The 21,908-nt window shown below is 34.5% G+C and overlaps 1 protein-coding gene and 1 pseudogene across 12 annotated transcripts in view; one reads left to right on the top strand and one right to left on the bottom strand.

Moving 5' to 3' along the window:
- Positions 1–19,029, top strand: part of ECT2 (epithelial cell transforming 2) — a 64,374-nt gene extending 45,345 nt beyond the window's left edge. For 6 of the 12 annotated variants that reach the window (XR_006207598.1, XR_006207597.1, XR_006207596.1 and 3 more), the window contains 5 exons: positions 779–933; positions 12,568–12,675; positions 13,898–14,044; positions 15,734–16,001; positions 17,272–17,354. Coding sequence is in view for 4 of the 12 variants with exons in the window: in XM_042956606.1 (XP_042812540.1) it covers positions 779–933; positions 12,568–12,675; positions 13,898–14,044; positions 17,272–17,361 (500 nt within the window). In the remaining 8 variants the exon portion in view is untranslated. Of the gene's footprint in view, positions 1–778; positions 934–12,567; positions 12,676–13,208; positions 13,331–13,897; positions 14,045–15,733; positions 16,002–17,271; positions 18,573–18,921 lie in introns of those variants that run through there. The other 6 variants (XM_042956606.1, XM_042956604.1, XM_042956603.1 and 3 more) reach the window with 4 other exon arrangements.
- On the bottom strand, positions 6,723–7,371 carry LOC102966999 (annotated as a pseudogene).
- Positions 19,030–21,908: the final 2,879 nt, after the last annotated feature.

Below are 21,908 nucleotides of genomic sequence, written 5' to 3'. Positions count from 1 at the left end.
TTTACTCAACTGTGGTAGTGTTAGGGAGGGTTCTCTGAAGGCCTGAAATTATCAAAAACAGTATGATCTGTTTAATTGGCATTTAGTAATGTGTGTGCATGGCCATATTTTAGATGTTAGGACCTATTTTTTTTTACAAGTAAGCTGTTTCCATTACTGATCTCATCCTCTAATGATGGAAGGATTTGAGTTTATGAGAAACAATCACAGAAAACATGAATAACAACTTACTTTGTGTCTTTATTTGGTTGTCAGATTCTGGATGTATTAAGTGTTACAATAGTGCATTTATTTAAATCCTCTCCATGTTTTTGAATTTGAATTATGGATTATTATTTAAAATAGGTTCTGTTTTAGTATTTTGGTCCAAAACCATTTTGTGAAAGTTTTAATATTTGGACATTTGATTTCTTTGAACTTGATTTAAGTATCAAATTAGTCTTATAATGCCATTTTAATTTAAAACTTAAATTCTGGAATTCTAAGAAGTGATCTAATTCAAAAAAACTTTCTCAGAAAATATTAAATTTCATAGAAAATACTGCTTAATGTCTAAATCATCATTGTTGGTCTCTCACATGGTACTTACTGTTATAATTCTTGCCAGTGTTTCAGTGTAATATCATGTTCCTTGTGTAGTTAAAAATATAGAGGATGGAAAGGGTGGGGAAGAGATCATTTCATTGGAGTTTTGTTGCTCTGAGGGAACTAAACTTGCATAAATCTTTCATTTTGCAAGGAGTAACACTTAATGTCTATGATTATTCTGGAACCCTAGATTGCCATAATGCTTTTGCCTTGCTTGTGAGGCCACCAACAGAGCGGGCAAATGTGCTGCTCAGTTTCCAGATGACATCAGAGGAACTTCCAAAAGAGAACTGGCTAAAGATGCTATGTCGACATGTAGCCAATACCATTTGTAAAGCAGATGCTGTAAGTTCTTAAACCACTATTATAATGAAAGTTTTAACTTCATTACAATGCATTCAGACTAACCCTACATTTCTAATGACTTGGTAATTATGAAATTATGAATGTAGGAAAGTTCTAACTTTATGTGTGTTGAGGAAAACCGGCTTAATAAGTTGTTTTGGAAAAGATTTTTAAAAGTATAGGCACATGAGGGGCACCTGGGTGACTCATTGGTTAAGCATTTGATTTTGGCTCAGGTCACGATCTTGTGGTTCGTGAGCTCGAGCCCCGCATCAGGCTCTGTGCTGACAGCTCAGAGCCTGGAGCCTGCTTCAGATTCTGTGTCCCCCTCTGTCTCTGCCCACCCCCCCACTCGTGCTCGCTCACTCGCTCTCTCTCTCTCTCTCTCTCTCTCTCTCTCCCCCCCCCTCTCTCTCTGTCTCTCTCAAAAACAAATAAATATTAAAAAAAATTTTTTTTAAGTATAGACACATGAGACCATTTTGAATGCCTAGTTTACTGAAAGGCTAATAGCTCCTGTGCCTCTGATTTAGTGGGGCTTTGGGGACTTGTTCTGATGTACCCTGTGATTTTCATTGGTGTTCTTTGACCTGGCTATTTGTAAAATAGAGGGTATTTTGTTCCATTGTTCTTTTACCTTTGTTGAATTCAGTAGGTAAGTTGTAACAAGTTGTTTTTCTCTTAGGCAAGTTGCCAATCCAGTTTTCTTAGTCCATCCTCTGAAAATCAAATACTCTTGTGAATATATAATTATCTTATACAGATTAAATGCAGCTACATGAGAAAATCAAATTATTGAAGTTAAATGACTCACAGAAATCAGGTAGTCTATAGTATATCTTGGATGAAACCTAGGTCCCTTTACAAATAACTTGATTTCTTCATTATATATGGGAGAGACATGTGATAGACAGGTATAGACCTTTTCATCTTTGGACAAATGACATAGATAGAGAAGAATGTAATGATAAGCAATCCTTTACATTACCCTAGTACTATAACAGATTGCCTTGGACATTTCCTGTTGGAAATAAATGTTTATTTTATCATAGCTAAGTCTGACGTTGAAGGCTGTTGAGGTATAATTATAGTGATTTATAGAATAGGTAGTATTTGATTAAAACCTCTTGCCTAGGTGTTGAACAATTAACAGACATTTTGAATTATTATTTTTTTAAGCAGAAGATTTCAATTTCTCTTTTTCAACAAGTGACATGACAGGGAAAACCAAGGAATAAAACCCTGAAATTGACAAATTTATCCTAATTATTATAGAATGCTTCAATCCAGCATGATTTTTTTTTTAATTTCTATGCACTAACAATATGTTGTTATAAAGGATTGTTCCACAAAAAGTTCCATGGAAGAAAATACAGCTAGTGCCTACAACAATGCTGACTAGAAAAATAATAGAGATGGCTTTTGTTATAAAGCTTACAAAAGTGCTCATTGTTAAGAGGGATTTTTTTTCATAGTTCTAGGTATCCATATAAAAAATGGATCCTTCCAGTATAGTGACTGCTTATTGTAGAAATTAATCCTACATTTATCACAATGTCAGACTAGATTGCTTATGAAGTCCTTTCCAAATGTATAACCATAATACTTAAATGTAAATAGTTAATGGAAAAATTTCCTTAAAATACAATCTATTGAATTACTAGCCACAAGATGGCTAATAATTCTAGAACTGATGTATAAAACAGCTAATGAAAAAAATTTCATATAAGCTAGCCACAAGATGGCAGCAAACGTTTAGCAATGTCCTGATTAAACAGTAATGGTGAGAGTGGGCATACCTGTCTTGTTCCTGATCATAGAGGAAAAGCTCTCCAATTTTCTCTGTTGAGGATGGTATTAGTTGTGGGTCTTTCATATATGGCCTTTATAATATGGAGGTATGTTGCATCTATCCCTGCTTTGTTAAGGGTTTTTATCAAGAATGGATGCTGTATTTTGTCAAATGCTTTTTCTGCATTTATTGAAAGGATAATATGGTTCTTATCCTTTCTTTTATTGATGTGGTATATCACGTTGATTGATTTGAGAATACTGAACCAGTCCTGAAGCTCAAGAGTAAATCCCACTTAATTGTGGTGAATAACTTTTAACATACTGTTGAATTTGATTTGCTAGTATCTTGTTGAGAATTTTTGTGTCCATGTTCACAGGGATATTGGCCTGTAATTCTCCTTTTTGGTTTTGGAATCAAGGTAATGCTGGCCTTGTATAAAGAGTTCGGAAGTTTTCCTTCCATTTCTATTTTTTTGAATAGTTTGAGAAGCCTAGGTATTAACTCTTCTTTAAATGTCTGGGTAGAATTCCCCTGGGAAGCCATCTGGCCCTGGACTTTGGTTTGTTGGGAGATTTTTGATTACTGACTCAATTTCTTTGATGGTTATGGGTCTGTTCAAATTTTCTATCTCTTCCTCTTTTGGTTTTAGTAGTTTGTGGGTTTCTAGGAATTTGTCCATTTCTTCCAGATTGCCCAGTTTGTTGGCAAATAATTTTCCACAGTATTCTCTTATAATTGTATTCCTGTGGTGTTAGTTGTGATCACTCCCTTTCATTCATGATTTTATTTAGTTTTTGTTAAGTCTGGCTAGGAGTTTATCAGTTTTATTAATTCTTTCAAAGAACCAGCCCTTAGTTTCATTGATCTCTACTAGGTTGTTTCTGTATCATTTATTTCTGCTCTAATCTTAATTATTTCCTTTCTCTGCTGGCTTTAGGCCTTATTTGCTGTTATTTTTCTAGCTCCGTTAGGTGTAAGGTTAGGTTGTGTATTTGAGACTTTTCTTGTTTCTTGAGGTAGGCCTGTATTGTATATACTTCCCTCGTAGGACTGCCTTTGCTGCATCCCAAAGGTTTTGGACTGTCGTGTTTTCATTTTTATTTGCTTCCATGTACTTTTTTATTTCCTCTTTAATTTCCTGGTTAACCCATTCATTCTTTAGTAGGATGTTCTTTAACCCCAGTATTTGAGGGTTTTCCAAATTTTTCTTGTGGTTGACTTCAAGTTTCATAGCACTGTGATCTGAAAATATGCATAGTATGATCTCAGTCTTTTTGTACTTGTTGAGGGCTGATTTGTGACCCTGTATGTGATCTATTCTGGAGAATGTCCCATGTGTACGCAAAAAGAATATGTATTCCATTGCTTTAGGATGAAATAGCCTAAATGTATCTGTTAAGTCCATTTTGTCCAGTGTGTCATTCCAAGCCAGTGTTTCCTTGTTGATTTTCTGCTTAGACGTTCTGTCCATTGTTGTAACTGGGGTTTTAAAGTCCCATACTATTATTGTATTATTTCCAAAGAATTTCTTTGTTATTAATTGATTTATATATTTAGGTGCTTCCAAGTGGGGGCATAAATATTTACAATCGTTAGGTCTTCTTGATGGATAGACCCCTTAATTATGATGTAATGCCTTTCCTCATCTCTTGTTACAGTCTTTGGTTTAAATTTTAGTTTGATATAAGTATGGCTACTCTGGCTTTCTTTTGACTTCCATTACTATGATACATGGTTCTCCATCCCTTCACTTTGAATCTGCATGTGTCTTTGGGTCTAAAATGAATCTCTTGTAGGCAGCATATAGATTTTTTTTTTAATCCATTCTGATACCATATGTCTTTTAATTGGAGCATTTAGTCCATTAACATTCGGAGTGATTATTGACAGATATGAATTTAGTGCCTTTGTGTTACCATAAAATTGGTGTTTTTTGTGATGTTCTCTGTTCCTTTCTAGTCTTTGTTGCTTTTAGTTCTTTTTTCCCCAAAGAATCCCCTTTGATATTTCCTGCAGGGCTGGTTTAGTGGTCACAAACTCCTTTATTTTTTTGGAGTGGGGGAGCTGTTTATCTCTTTATTCTGACTAATAGCCTTGCTGTCTGAAGTATTCTTGGCTGCATATTTTTCCCATTTAGGACATTGAATATATCTTGCCACTCCCTCTGGCCTGCCCAGTTTCTGTGACAGATATGCTGCAAACCTGATCTGTCTTTCCTTGTAGGTTAAGGATGTTTTTTCCATGTATAAACTAAAAAAAAAATAAATTAAAAAAAAATTGCCTTTTCCATATCCCAAGGCCCAGGGTCAGGGGGAAGGCGCAGAAAATAAACAAGAAAAAAAACAAAGGAGGCTATATCCTTTTTCCCCTAGAGCTGAAGCTTTGTAGCACTCTATGATCAGTGGACTTGGTGTGTGAGAGGGGTTTGTGCCAGTCTTCTGGGGGTGGGGCCTGCTGTGCTGACTCTCAGGTGGATTTGCCCTAGTGGTGTAAGTGGCTCTGGCCTCCACTTGGTGGCACTGATTTGCTCACTGAAGTCAGTCAGTCCTGATAGGCGGGGTGAAAATGGAGTTGCCCTGCTCTCTCATCCCCAGAGCAGGGAGCTCAAGCCTGCCACTCTTCATGAAGCCCTCACAGAACAATCTCCTGTCTCGTGTCCCGGTTTCCACCAGATCCCCGCCTTCACCCTGCCTGCCTCTGAGCTGTCCACCTGCCAGGCAGCACAGCATGTCTGTATTTTATCTCAGGTACATGGCTAGGTTTCAGAGCTCCAAATTTTGGAGACCCATGCTGATCCTTTGGGGGAGGGTTTCACTGCGCTGGAGCTAGGTCCAGCTTGTTCCAGAAATCAGTTGCACCACTGCGCAGCAGTTTGGAGTTTATGATAAAGCACAGCTGAAAGCTGGTACCAAGGCTTGCTGCCCTCAGTTAGCATTCTTGTTCCAGTGTTAGTGAACAGGTCAGCTCAGTGGCACCTCCTGGGTCTTTTGTTCCCAGAGAGGCCATGCCACCTTTCCCAAATGCACTCCAGGCAGGGGAACTGCTTCTCCCTGTGCTACTCGGAATCCTCAGAGCACGTTGCCCACTCCTAGGTCTCTGACCTCATTTCCTACTGGAACATGGCTAAATTTGCCAGGTGCAACACTGGCGATGGTGCAGACATCCAAAACTTCAGGCTCTATGTTCTACTGTTTATGAAAACTAGGGGTATTCAGCCCCTCTCCTTTTCCCAGTCATTGGTTTTGGGGAAGAGTGTTTCTTGTGAAATTCCCTATGTGCAATTTCATTCTTCTTTCTCTTTCTTTTTCTCTTGCTCTTCTGTCTGTGATCAGGCCTCCTCCCCATTGCAGTTCCCGCAGCTCTTCTCTCTCCACCCAGTTCAACTCTCTATAGTTTCTACCTTTCTTAATGAGGCATTTTTTTTCTCCTCCAGTTGTACATTTTTGCTCTCTGCCCTCAGATTGATTTCTTGGGTGTTCGCAGTGATTTGATGTTTATTTAGCTGTTTTTGAGGGACGAGACAAGACTAGTGTCTCCCTACTTCTTGCCATCTTAATCGAAAGCCTCCATTACTACTTTCTAATCTTGAACTTGGCAGATTTGTTTTCAGAACTAGTCTTAGGTACATGTGGATTTGGGGCTCATTATTATGTTGAGTAAATCATGAAATGTTTTTAGAATTATGTTAGTATGTTATTAAAAATTAGTTTTTGTTATGGTATAATTTTATTTTGGAGATTTAGAAGAATAAGGTTTTTTTGGGGAGGGGTTTCTTACTTTTACTGATAATTATTTTTTTTAAAAATCTGGTATATGGTGATGCAATATTTTATTTATTCTGTTAATAACTAATACTTGAGAACATTTGTAATATTAATGGAAATTAAGAGAAGTTCAACTTGTTTCTTACATTTCAACATTGGGTATTAATAGAATCAAAATAATTATGGTCAAAATTAATACATCAAAAACATAATATCTGCTTGGTGTTCGTCTACGTACAATTAACTTTTTTGGCATAAAGTTCTTTGGCTGCAAGAAAGAACATTTGGTTTACTTTACTAATAGGAATATCTTTCTTTTTTTTTTTTTTTTTTTTAATGTTTATTTTGAGAGTGAGAGAGAGAGTAAGCAGGGGATGGGCAGAGAGAGAGGGAGACAGAGAATCGTAAGTAGGCTCCACACTCTGTCAGCATAGAGCCAATTACAGGGCTTGAACTCACAAACCATGAGATGATGACCTGAGCCAAAACCAAGAGTTGGAAGCTTAACCGGCTGAGCCACCTAGGTGCCCCATGGAATATATCTTAATGCTGGGATAGCCTTTTCTTGGTATTTCTTCTGCCCTTGGTTTTTAGCATAGTTATCTGTGATTGTATGAATGGAGTTGAGTGGAAAGGTACTTTTCATGTTTATTCCAAGTAAGTGTACATAACCAATTACTATAGGAATAAAGAGGTAGATGGGCAGTGCAACTGCACAATATTTTTGAGGCCAGTAGGTTAGTAAGTCTAAGGAGTTTAGCCAAGATTCGGGAATAAAATCCCATATAATATATAGTATGAAGCCAAATTGGGAGCTTAAAAAAGAACAAAGCCACAGATCGCTTTTTCTGGCAATAGCGATGGTGAATTTTCCACCATTTTCCCTGTGGCTTTAACCACTCTCAGTGCCCAGTCCCCTGTGCAAGCGCTGGTCTGCAAGGCTCAGGGGGGCAAGAAAGGAAAAACTGAGGGAAAGGCCAGGTTGCAACAGCACCCCTAGAGTAAAAATTTTTAACATTTGGAAGAGAGAATGGGAACTATTAATAAGAAAAGGAGAGTAATAGGAAAAAAACTTGGGAATATTGAAAACAAGTTTCCCCTATTTAGAGTTTTTGTCTGTGATTTGCCCTATTTACCTTCCTCTATGGAGAGAGAACTAAAAGAAGTGCTTCATCTTTACATCTTAGTAAACAGCTATATTGTCTTCTCAGCCACCAGAGCTACATAGATGTTTACCCTTTCAGCCATTCTGAACCCAGAGCCTTCTAGAAATGTGAAAGACCTCCTATCTATCTACCCTCATCAAATCAGAAGTAATTGAATATGAAATATGAAGCCATCTGCTCTCTTCAGTTCATATGGGGTTATTATATACTTAATAACAGTTAAGATAGCAACAGGAAAGACCAAGAGTCTCTTTTCTTTATTAGCAACTGCTTAGGGATTTAAATTTCAGGGGCCTTTATTATTAAAAAAGCATTTCATCAAAATTAAACACACTTGGAGTTGAGTTTCTTTATATATACATTATACATTATGCATCTAAAAATTTTATTCAATGAGTAAATTAAAGTTTACCAGTATTTAGTTTTATATTCATATTATGAGTTTTACTAACTTAAATTGAACAGTAATATTTGCACATAACGAAACATTAAATAGACGAAAGTGTACTGCAGTAAAACATATGCACCTGTCCCACTGTTTTCAGCAGTGCCACTTTTGATACTTCATCCCTCTTTCCAGAAAGACCAGTGTAGACACACGCATTTCTTGTTAAATGTATTCCTAGCTAATTTTCTCTTTGTAATTCTATTCATAAATGAGATATTTTAGCTAAGTTGTTTTCTAGTTTTATATGCAGGTTAATCTTTGATATGTATGTTAGTTTTGTAACCACTGTTACTAAATTAATTCTCTTACTGTTTCTAATTGTGTCCCACCTAATTCCATTGTATTTTTCAGCATTTAATTTTTTAAAAAATATCATAGGCTGACCAATTTAGCATGAGCATTGATGAATTACTTTGTGTTTTGAAATCAAAACATCATGAAGGAAAATATATTTGTGTCAAAATATCCTTTTTATGAATTTGTCTCTGTATCTAGGACATAAAAGGCTTCTATCAAATAACTTTTAATATACATTTGTTGATTGAATGAAAACCAATTTGAAATGAAACTAAAATTGAAAATGAAATGAGAACAAAATCAAGTTTATAAAACTAAAGTGACAGCTGTGCTTAGTTTATGGTGTAATATGTATAGCAGTGTAGGAAATGTGATCCCTCTACTGTAAGATGTAGGAAATCTTAATAATGCAGAGCCTTGCAGGTGTATGTGAATGAGGATGGGGGAGACTCGGGGATAGACAGAGCTTGAATCACAGTCCCGACTGCTTTGTTTCCCATGGGTTGTCAAGATATTTTACTCTTCAGAGTTATTTTGCAAATGATTATCTAGATAATTAACAGGAATCAATTGAAAAGTATTAGAACTTGTAACAGTTTAAGTAACCAAATAAAAAATAAATACACACATATCAATAGTTTTTCTCTATGCTGGCAGTAACCTACTAGAAAGTGTGGGAAATGGAGACCCCACTTCCCAGTAAAGCTTGGTGTGTAGATTTAGGAAATTTTAGTATAAATCTAGGAATAGCCTTAAAAGAAATGAATGAAACCTATGTTAAGAAAACAATATACTTTACAGTGAAATCCATTATGTTCTTGAAAGAGAATGCTGGCTGGCATAAAGATGTCCATTCATTATAGTTTTTATAAAATCCTACAGGAAATTTCTGGATTTTGACAGAATGATTCCAAAGATAATTTTTAAAGAAAAAGCAACAACAAGAAAAGTAGAGAACAGGGGTGCCTGGGTGGCTCAGTTGGTTAAGCATCTAACTTCTGCTCAGGTCAGGATCTCACTGTTTGTGAGTTTGAGTCCTGAATTGGTGAGCTCAAGCCCTGCTTTGGGTGAGACCCGCCCCTCCCTCCCTCCCTCCCTCCCTCCCTCCCTCCCCCTCTCCCTCCCTCCCCCTCTCCCTCTCCCTCCCCTCTCCCTCTCTTCTCTCTCCTCTCTCTCTCTCTCTCTCTCTCTCTCTCTCTCTCTCTCTCTCTCTCTCTCTCTCTCTCTCTTCTCTCTCTCCCCCCCCCTCCCCCCACCCAGGCCCTTGCTCACTTGCGCCCCGCCCTCTCTCTCTCTCAAAAAAAAAAAAAAACAAAAAAAAAACAGTGCTTCTTTTATGAGATATTACATTATATTTTTAAAGTTACAATGATGCGAACACAACTGCACTATTAAAGGTGGATCAATGGAAAGGATACATGTCCCTGAAATAAGAGTTTATTGTATGATAAATGTAGTACTTTAACAATTTAATAAGATTGTTAACCTATGATGATAAGATAGTTGGTTAAATACTTAGGGAAAATTAGATGTATATCCTAACCTTATATCTACATAAGTTTATAGGTAGATTCAAGAGTTGAAAGTGAAACCATCTCAAAAACCTATAAGAAAATGGAGATGTAGGTGGTGAATGTAGAATCTGGTTATTTGTTTTTTTGATGTTGAGTTTTGGGCATTTGCTATATATTTTGGATACTAATCCCTTCTCAGATATATCAGATATATGATTTACATTTTCTCCCATTTTGTGGGTTGCTGTCTCCTATATTGAATGGTGTCTTCTGCATATTTACCAGTTTTTATGAAATCCAATTTTCTGGCTTTTGTTGTTGTTGTTACCTCTGCCTGTGGTGTTGTGTTCAAGATATTGCTGCTAAATCCAATGCCTTGAAAATTTTGACCTCTGTGTTCCTTGTCTTCAAAGGTTTTGTAGTTTTAGTTCTTATATTTAGATCTTTGATCCATTACAAGTTAATTTTTGTATATGGAGTAAGATAAGGATCCAGCTTCATTCTTTGGCTTGTGGATATTTAGTTTTCCCAGCACCATTTATTGAAAAGACTGTCCTTCTCCTGTTGAATAGTCTTGATGCCCTTGTCAAATCATTTGACCATATTATATGAGGGTTCATTTCTGGGCTCTCTAGTCTGTTTTATTCCATTCTATTCTGTTTCTTAGGACAGTACCATATTATTTTGATTATAGTAGTAGGTTTTTAAACCGAGAAATTTAAGACTTCAAACTTTGTACTTTTCCCCCCAATATTGTTTTGGCTATTTGGGGTCCCTTGTGATTCTGTATGAATTTTGGAATGAAATTTTTTTTTTTTGCAAAAAATATTGGGATTTTTGTAGGAATTTCATTGAAGCTGTAGATTGCTTTGGGTAGTATTGACATCTTAATATTAAATCTTCCAGTTCATGAACACAGGGTGTTTTTCCACTTATTCATGTCTTTAATTTTTTTCAGCAGCATTTTACAGTTTACAGTATATGTCTTTCATCTCTTTGACTAAGTTTATTCCTAAGTATTATATTTTTTTGATGTTGTTATAATATTTATTTCTTAACAAGAAGAAAGTAGAGGTACTTTTTGTTCAAAAATAATGAAATAAAATTAATTCTCATCTAATCAGAAGAGACTTTTATCATTTTTTCATTAATAGTAATATCTTTGAGTATCCAATGATATGGAAAAAAACAATAACATACAGCGAATTGGAAAATACAAGATATAAAACTGAATAGAATGACTCCAGTTTTGTTAAAATAAAACATTTCGTGCATATAGAAAAATATATGTAAGGAGTATGTTTAAATGTTAATAGCAAACAGTCACTACATTTGTGGAAAATTTTATTTTTAAAATTTTCTTCCAAATTTTTTATAATAGATGTGATTTTTTTTTTAACTTAGAAAAAAATTGTGCGTTTAAAAAAAGGCACGGTTACCTGGATGGGGTTAGATAAGCTGTGGACTCATTAGCAAATGGATGAAGTGGATTGAGAGGGTCTAGAGCTGGCAGGGTGGATTTGCTTGTTTTAAGAAAGTTTGGCAAAACCAAGCCTGTCTATGTGGGTGTCAGTGGTGAAGAGCCAAAAAGCAAGCATTTATAATTGTAGAATATAATATTTAAGGCTGTTTGTAAAGGAGCTTAACATTTTATTTCAAAGGACTACTATGCATTATCTTGTTTTATGATTCCTGTGGGTTAATTACACTAGATATTTTCTACGTTTTGTAGATGAGAACATTTCCAGAAAAACCAATATTCATAGGGTTGTATAAAAGTCTCTCTAGCCACAGAATGACAGTGCTGGAGGATAGTCTTAATAGTGCTAGATTAGCGGGGGAACTTGCCGATGGCCTAGATTTATAAATTTAAAGGGCAAATTGGTATAGAAATATGCAAAACCTTTTTGTCTAACCTGCTTTTTTTGAAAAGCCCAAATGTAATTTGAGCAAGTGATATTTTGGGTTACTTGCAGATTAGTTGTCTCATTTAAGGTTAATTTTGACCAATGGTTCTTACATGAAATCTTTGACTCCTTTTAGAATGTAACATGAGCTATGAGCCCACTCCTCAGAAAAATGTCCTTTGCATTTATGCATACACAGAGATTTGCACATGATTTCAGGGAGGTTGCATACCTCCTGATTTCTATCCATTGCCACTTCTAGGAGCTCTTGATCACAGGTTTAGAACCTCCAATTTAGAATCTACCTAGATGTTAATTGAGGAAGAAAGGAAAACGTAGGAGAAAGTCTACGTTTTAATTTTAGATAGATTATCTCAAGAAAATTGTTTTTGATACTGGTTTTACAGCAGGCTTTATGCTTAGACATTTGTCCACTAAGTTTCTAGCTTGTTGGTTTTAGTGTTGTTAAAAATATTTTATACTGAGTTCTTTTTCCAGTTGCTTTGGTGTCCATGGTCCTTGCAATGAATTTTTCATTTAGTGAATGCTAATTTTTTACTATCCTTAAATTAGTACATTTCAGAGTAGAAATTATGTGAAGCATATAAAAAATCTTGAGTAACTTCATTTATATATACTTCCATGTGTATATATATGGAAGGTTTGATTTTAGAAACAGTCGTGTATTTTTATTTTCTATTTTACTTATTTTAAAATAATAAAAAGTGTTATATTTTCAACAGGAGAATCTTATTTACAGTGCTGATCCAGAATCCTTTGAAGTAAATACTAAAGATATGGACAGTACATTGAGTAGGGCATCTAGAGCAATAAAAAAGACTTCAAAAAAGGTGAGTCATAGTGAGCTTATTATTTAATATGTCTCCAAGATGTATTTTTCAGAGTATATTAAAATTATATTGCCACAGACATCAGTGTAAGGATAGTCTGTATAGCAGAGCTGTTTTCTTGGTTCTAGGAAATGGCCCATAGAGGTAACAAGTTTTATTCCAGCATGTTCTATAGCGCTTGTTATCCCTTCCATTGATAGTGATACTTCTGTGACCTGTGCTTCAGTAGAAATGTACTGATGGTGGGGCGCCTGGGTGGCTCAGTCGGTTAAGTGGCCAACTTCGGCTCAGGTCATGATCTTGCAGTCTGTGAGTTCGAGCCCCGCGTCGGGCTCTGTGCTGACAGCTCAGAGCCTAGAGCCTGTTTCGGATTCTGTGTCTCCCTCTCTCTGACCCTCCCCCATTCATGCTCTGTCTCTCTCTGTCTCAAAAATAAATTAACGTTTAAAAAAAAAAAATTAAAAAAAAAAAGAAATGTACTGATGGTGGCTTAGATGCAGATATGTGTGCACTCATCTTAAATATTGTCTCAGATATTTTTCAGCAAAGGGCACATGACAGAGTCAGGAGACCTCGGATCTATTCCTGACCTTACGTATGTTTCAGTCTTCTAATGATGAAGATCACTTCCCTTCTTATCAGAGTTGAGGACTATGTAAGAATGTTGGTAATGGGCTTTTAAAAAGTAGAACTAGCATTTTAATATTTTAAGCAAAATTTGCTGCCATCATCTGCTAAACTTACAATTTTCTGTTGTTTGCTTTTGAGGGGAGGCTTTCTCCTTTATTTAACTATCTTTGTATCTCCAAGCATTTAATGTGTATGATATATAGTAGATAAACATGCTGAATAATGATTCAGTGAGCTCCTTCACTTTTTAATAAATAAGTTGAGGTTCGTGTGGCCTTGGGTTAGAGATTTCATGAGTAAATTTTAGCAAAATCAGATAAAAACCCAGATTTCTCCTCTTTGCAGACCCTGTTTTCCCTCCTACCTTTTTTCTCCCATTGACTATGGTCCTTTATGAATGCAGAATGGAATAGTCTACAGTATACTACCACAACTTTCCACTGTTTTGTCCAAAGAGATTCTAATTCTGCCATATAATCTTTGTAGAAAATCTTCATGTGTATTTGGCTTTGTTTATGTTCTTACCAGTTATATTAGATTTATTAGGCTTAATTTATTAGGCTTAATTAATTGTAACTTGTTTTAACTGTAGGTTACAAGAGCGTTCTCTTTCTCCAAAACTCCAAAAAGAGCTCTGCGAAGAGCCCTTATGACATCCCAAAGCTCAGTGGAGGGAAGAAGTCCTTCCAGCAATGACAAGCATGTAATGAGTCGTCTGTCTAGCACATCATCATTAGCAGTAAGTGACTTTGATCTAATGGGCTAAATGACTTACTCACATTTATGGAGTTGGTATGGAGTTTGTTAACTTTTTGAAGATGGAAATGTTAATACCTCTATTTTTTTTTTTAATCTCTAAACTTCTAACTTGTTTATTGGGTAAAGGTAACTGAGAAAAACTTCACTTAATGAACTAGAGACATAGAGTGTAGTTTGATATGAAATTTTATTGGGATTGAGATACATTAAAAAACCTCTCAGAAAAGAAACCTATTTTAATGAGTCCCATCACTTTAACTCATGTAAATAATGATGGTTCTGTTTATGTAGATTGGCTCCAATAAGATAGCAGAGATTGAGGGTTTTTTTTAAAAACCTAGTTCTGTGACAAGTAGAATATAAACTCTGAAGCTGAAGGATGATATGGATTCTAAATTCATGTGTATATTTTTAAATGTTTCCTGAATAATTCAAATTTCTAGTGGTGTTAGATGTATTTGATATTTAATATTGGGGACATTTCTAACATTCTAAGTATGTGAGTGATGTATTTGTTCTTTGTAAAATTATTATTGATCTAACCTACTAAGGTTAACAAAAGCAAGTAACACTTCTTTTTTTTAAGTTTGTTTTTTTTTTTTTTTTTTTTTTTTATGTTTTATTTTTGAGAGAGAGAGAGAGAGAGAGTGAGTACCCGAACATAAGCAGGGGAGGGGAAGAGACAGAGAGCGAGACATAGAATCTGAAGCAGGCTCCAGGCTCTGAGCTGTCAGCACAGAGCCCGACCCGGGGCTCAAACTCACAAACCTGTGAGCTCATGACCTGAGCTGAAGTTGGCGCTCAACCAACTGAGCCACCCAGGCGCCCCAAGTGACTGTCACTTCTTAGTTGTGTGTCCTTCAGCAAGTTTCTTTTTCTCTTATCTTCATTTTTGCAGCTGAGAAAAAAAGAGGTTAATAGTACTTAACCATATAGTGCTATTATAAGGATTAAATACACACACACACACACACATATATATATGATGTGATTTTATATGAGAGGCAATTTGAATAGTGGTTAAGAGCATGAACTCTGGAACTCACATGTTCAAATCCTGGCTCAGCTATTTGCTAGCTGTAGGACTTTTGGCAAGTTATTTAAGATCTCTCTGTTTCAATTTCACTATTAGTAAGATGAATTTAAAGTAGTAGCTGCAAGGATTATATAAGTTAATATATGAGAAGTGCTTTGAACAGTACCTGGCACATCATGAATGGTCTAGAGTTTTATGAGTGGTCACCTCTTATATAAAATTTATAGATAAGGTACATAATATTCAATAATTCTTATTTTTTTTAAAGCCAATTAAGTCTTGGTTAATACATCAAAGACTTACAGTTGAATCTATGAGTATGTTTATAAAAATTTTGGATGAAGGTTAGCCTTCCAATGATAATATGAATTTGTGCAAAGAAATTTGATAAATGAAAATGAATTAAAATGGACAAAATACAGTTAGGCCAAAGTACTATCCCTTGTTTACTTCCTGCATCTATAGTAACTATTATAAACATTTCTCTTCAAATGAATATAATTGGACTTTACAGAAAATTTTTAGAAAATTATTTATAGTTTTGTCACTCCTATGTAGATAATATAAGAAGTACCTAAAATATCTTTAAGACATTCATGTCCTCTTCTCAATTGCTTATTTCTGTTCTAACAGATTGCCCATTTTGTTTCCACAAGCAATACAGTTGGATTTACTAAGTATGCTTATGTACAGTGCTCAAACTCTACTGGTGGGCGCTCTCAAAACTCCTGGTTTTGATCTGTACATCATTCTACCTCACAAGCTAGCTTTTCAGAGATACTAGACGGAACTGTTGATTTTTCAAATTTGCAAAAAAGTCCTATCCAAGTCATCTTTGACATTTGTGAAGAATTAGGAGATATGCCAGCCAGTAATGGAAACAAGCCTCGTGAAGTTTAATGTGAGCTTATTAGCTATTTGAAATGTGTATTTGTGAAAAAAGAAAGTATTCTTTCTTCATTGAATATTAGGTGGGTGGGGACTTTTGAATTCACAACTTTATACCTTCTTTGAATCCACAACAGTTTAGGCTTATTAGAGTTTGTGCTATGTGTTATGTGTATTGACACATAAAGATATTTTTTGCTAGGTAATTTACTCTTAAGTCCAGAAAAAAGTCAATTCCATTAGAAATTTTCCTGTTTATGAAAATGATCATTTTAAAGAATAGTAATAATTGTGATCTAAAATGGATTTTTATTCCAAATCTGATTCTTAATCTTAGATTTATGGCACTTACATAAAATTTTGCTTTTTAATATGGCAGATCATAAATGTTTCACCTAAAAATAAAGTAAGCTTTTATACTATCTACTTAAATCATCTTTGTTATCACTTGAATGGCAGTACTTTACCACCCCAGCTCTTTAAGCACTACATTTTACTACCTTGTTGATGAGAACTTACAGCCAGCTACCTGTGGACTCTTAGTATGGTTAGCCATTCATGTATGTTAAAATAAAGTAGTAGCTTTCTTTAGAACTCATTTTGATTTATACCCACTCTTAGATTTTGGCTGTTCTTGTGCATGTTTTTTTGTTATTGTTGAAAATTCTGAGGATATTTAACTTTGACCTCTGAAACCATAAGTTTAGATAGCTTAGTAACTTAATCTCTATTATAAGAAGTGCTGCTATTTTGCTTTTTATATGGAGCAAACTTATACACATACACACACACACACACACACACACACACACACCTATGTATGGGTTGCGCACATGATACAGACTCTCTAGGAGTGTATGACCTTTAATCAGAGAGAATTATTTCTCATGAAGTAATTTCACTCCTCTGAATTTTGCTTTATGATTAAGAAGAAACTACTAGGGTTTGTTTTTTTACCTCAAAAACTTACTAATTTATAAACTTTTAAAATAACCTGAAGTTATTTTAGTACCTTCCTAGCAGTAAGCCAGTATCTATTCCATTTGAGTTAATATGTAGTTAACTAGTCCATTTTTTTTTTTCAGAATGCTAAAATAGTTTTATCTTTTCTCCCTATCCCCCTCCCCTAATTTAAATTCTTTTATTTATTTGAAGAGTTTAGAATTTTCAGATGTTTTTCAATTAATTGTATTAATTTTAAAATGATATGCATGATCCTAAACTGTGTTATAATTTTTTAAAAGAAAACTTTTAAGTATAAAATATTTGTCTTGTTTTTACAGGGTATCCCATCACCCTCCCTTGTCAGCCTGCCTTCCTTCTTTGAAAGGAGAAGTCATACTTTAAGTCGATCTACAACTCATTTGATATGAAGCTTAAAAAATCTTAATTTAGAGCAACTTATAAACACTTCATACTTAAACTGACTTAAATGGTACTTGTCATTAGCACTTGGTGAAAGCTGGAAAGAATGTAGGTAACACTAAACTATGCCATTTGATTTTCTTCTTTAAAGTGTAAGGTTAACCTCTTACATTTTTGTAGGTAATTCATGTAAAAAATTATATTGATTTAGATGTAATTTTTCTCTTCCCTCGAGTCCTTCATTCAAAGACCAATAATTTAAGTTATTCACGATATTAGTAGCTTTGCAACTTGATAACAGTAAATAAATTTTATTGGTGGATGCGAAATACCGCTGTGAATCTCTTTGTATATAGTGTCAATGAATGAATTTTTGGAAATACCTATTTGTGTATCTCAATTTGTGAAGAAATTAAGTGATATCACAGTACTTACTAGATAAAAAACCACAGATTCCTGATTAATAGTGGGGACTTGTTTCACATGTGCTATTTGAAGTAGTTGTTTAACTGCTTCTGTTGCAGTTTATTTTATTCTCAAGTGTTTTCGAGATCTAGAGTGGATTTTTAAAGATTTGCTCTTATTAATAAGAATAATGGTTAAAGGAGATTGTTTCAAAATACTTTTGCAAATTGAGATAAGGACAGAAAGATTAAAGAATAATGTATATTTTGTCAAACATGATATTAGGGTATACTTATAACTTTTTCAGAGACCATATATTTTCGGTGATTTTAGCCACTAGCAAATCTTCACTTAGTTTGATAGTGTGTGAAATTTTATTGTGAAGGATAAGACCATGGGGGAAGTTGTGGGATAGAGTGTTTATACTTTTTATGAAATAATTCTAAAGTTGGCACCAGTTTTACTAATTTGCTGTAAAATACATAGATATGTGTATGGTCTACCTTTTATTTTGGTCCTATAATTAAATGTAAAATCAAAATACATTTATTTGCTGTTGTAAAATATTTTTCAAACCCTGATGTTAATTTTCACAATAGTTTTTGTTTTTTTTTATAGTCAGTGATAACAAAATAATCAAGTTCCTATGAATAAATGCACTTTTAGTTCCTATCTGTAGGGAGTACTGCAAACATTTAATTGTCATGTAACAATTTCAATCATCTCCTTTATTAGTATAACTGACTATATAGATTTTTTTCTGTGCCACATATTTGCCATTTTTAAATAGTAAATGACTATTGATGTATTTTAAAAGCAGTGTATTGGTAAGAACTTTGTAAATAAATACTTAAAACTCAAGTATATTTTGTTTCATGTTTTAAACAATTCCTTTACACAGATTTTCATAGGTCGGTATGAATGCTTGCATCTACCTCTGCTCTCATATATTTGCTTGCGTATTTATTTACCTATTCCTTTCTCCGTTAATATTTTTGACCATTACATCTACTGAGCTTTATGTAGGATGACAGCTTTTAATCTAGAATCTATTTTGCAGAATGGGTGTAGTGAATCCTATGATAGTTTATATAAAATTTTGTGTTTATGTGCATGTATGCATTTTTCTGGCGGAAATTACACAGCTTTTATCATTTTATTAGAAATGGAGCTGTGATTCCCTCCAAAAGTATGGTGTTTCCAGTGAGAGAAAATAACCTGAGATAAGGCATGAAGGTGGAAACGTTTTGGATGAACACAGGCAAAATATTAGCAGGTAGTTAATTTTAACTTCAAAAGGAATGCCTCTAGTTTTTCTCATGATACCTGCTCTACAACTAGTATTTTTGTTATATCCCCGTTATCAATTAAAGACTGTTTGTATGGGGGTGCATGGGTGGCGCAGTCAGTTAGGTATCCACTTTCGACTCAGGTCATTATCTTATGATTCGTGAGTTCAAGCCCCACATCAGGCTGTCAGCACAGAGCCCACTTCACATCTGCTTCTCTTTCTGCTCTTTCTTCTCTCTCTCAAAAATAAATAAACATGAAAAAAAAAAGACTATACTTAATCTGTTAAGATGCTTTATCATGTATGGATATTAAATATAATTAAGCTTTCCTTCTCTATTGAGAACATGTTTTATTTATTGATCTTTAATCAGTTACATTACAGTAATACATTTTGTAATGTTAATCTATTCTCGTATTTGGAGGCTACACCATATAATTTTCCACATGAGGTATTAAACATAGAACCATAACAATAAAGAATCACATTTATGAAAGAGATGTAAGAAAATGTTAACTATATAACAAATTTGAAAATCTGGAGGACCTAGACAAAGTATAGCCAAAGTTGACTCAAGAGGAAGTAGAGAATTCTAATGGCCCAATAAATAGCATAAGTTAAATATGCACTGCTAAAAAAAGATGCAAATTCCAAATGATTTTAAAGCTGAGTGCCAGCATTTAAAGACTACTTAATGTATAGTAATAGTCATACTTTGCAGAATTAAAAAAGATTGTCGGCTATCCAGTTCATTTTGTGAAGTTAACATAAACTTTATATTAACGTTTTAAAAGGATAATGTAAGAAAGAGAAGTACTGATTAATTTCAATTATGAATATAGAAGCTAAATTAAATAAATTATTAACAATTAAGTCTAGAAGTATAATTAAAATAACAGTCCAACCAAATATATGACCACTGGACTGATTAATAAACATGGTAAGTCTAGATCGACATAATGATCATGGTAAATGGAACATACTTCTCTTGACTGAAGGAAGAAGGATCAGTCGTGTGACATACAACATGATTACAGGATAATGGTGCATTACATTGATTTGAAATCTGAATATATCCTCATCTATTGCTTTAGCCTTCTTAGACTAAAACAGTTTGATTCAAGTTTATATCTCAACTCAGTACCATTAGGGAGCCAAAATGGGAATCAGTTTCCTAGATGGCTGCAATATTAATGCTAAAGAGCCTTTTGAATTGTTTTAGGGGTTTTACTGCATCAAATAGTGTTCTTTCAAGAATACAAATGTGGTTCAACATTTGGAAGTTTACCAGTATGACTTATTGACAGTTTATAGGAGAAAAAAAAAAAATGACATCAATATTTTCTATAAGGTCATTTAGTAAAACTCAGCCACTGTTCTTCATAAAATTCCAACTAAGGACTTTTGGGCAATATGACTAAATACATTCAGAGTGGGTGTCCTTCTAATAGAAAAATTAAACGTTTATGAAATATTTATTTACTTAGGAAGCAAGTGCAAGCAGGGGAGGGGCAGAGAAAAAGAGAGAGAGGGAGACAGGATCCTGAAGCAGTCTCTGCGCTATTAGCACTGAGCCTTAGCAGGGCTTGAACACACAAGATCGTGATCTGAGCCGAAGTCGGTTGCTTAAACAACTGAGCCAGCCAGGCTGAAATATAATTTAAAAATAACTTTAGTGTATAACTGAGGTTAAAAGAAAAATATGGAAATCTCCAGGTGTGGGAAATTGATAGAAATCTAAGCCAATCAATCAAATAGAGGTTTGTGTTTGTGGTGTGTAAATGACAAGTTGTGTCTAGAATGTATGTGCATATACAAAGGGTTAAGAATGACCAATCAGTTGAAGGAGTGAGCGAACTTACTCTATCAGAAACAAGGTTTATTATAAAACTAATAATCAGGGGCTCCTGGATAGTTGAATCAGTTAAGCGTCCAACTCTTGGTTTTGGCTCAGGTCATGATTTCACAGTTTGTGAGATCAAGCCCCTGCGTTGGGCTCTGTGCTGATAGATGGAAACTGCTTGGGATTTTGTGTCTCTGTCTCTCTCTCTCTGCAACCCCCCTTCAAAATAATAAACATTTCACAAAAATAACTAGTAGTCAAGACAGCGAGATATTCGAAGGCTCAGTGCACTGAGCACAAATAAATTAATGGATCATAATTGAAAACCAATAAACTAACAAAAGTGGCACTTTAAAACAGTGAACACAGTGAACACATTATTCAATAAATGGTGCTGAGGAAAATAGGTATCTTTTGTCTTTAAAGAGAAAAATCTAATATCTTCACACTCTATACAAAATGAATTCCAAGGGAATTAGAGATGTAAATATGAAACGTGAAACTAAAAATTTTACTAGATAATATAGGAGAGTAATCTGTCTGGGGCTGGAAAATGTTGCTTAAATGTGTCACTATGTTTAAGATAATTATAGTAAGAAAGACTGATAAATCTGCATTAAAATTAGGAACTTCTTGTCCTGAAAAGACATCATTAAGAGCAAAAGTCACGGAGGAGATGTTCACAATACACATAGCTGATAAAGGACTCATCTAGAAGTGGATTATAAAGAACTAAAAAGCCAAAAATATTAGACATCCCTGTAGGAAAACAAGCATTTCATAAGTGAAAAAATGAAGTGGTTAATATTGCTGGATCATATGGTAGTTCTATTTTTAACTTTTGAGGTACTTCCATTCTGCTTTCCATCGTGGCTGCATCAATTTACATTTCCATCAATAATTCACAAGAGTTGGCTTTTCCCCACATTTTTACCATCTCTTGTTATCTTTTACCTTTCTGATAATAGCCAATTCTAACTGGTATGAGAGGATATCTCATTGCATTTAAATTTGCA

This window comes from Panthera tigris, chromosome C2, assembly GCF_018350195.1.
Source record: "Panthera tigris isolate Pti1 chromosome C2, P.tigris_Pti1_mat1.1, whole genome shotgun sequence".
NCBI lineage: Eukaryota > Metazoa > Chordata > Mammalia > Carnivora > Felidae > Panthera > Panthera tigris.
The sequence above is the reverse complement of the archived record's forward strand: the minus strand, read 5'-3'. Positions and strand labels throughout refer to the sequence as shown.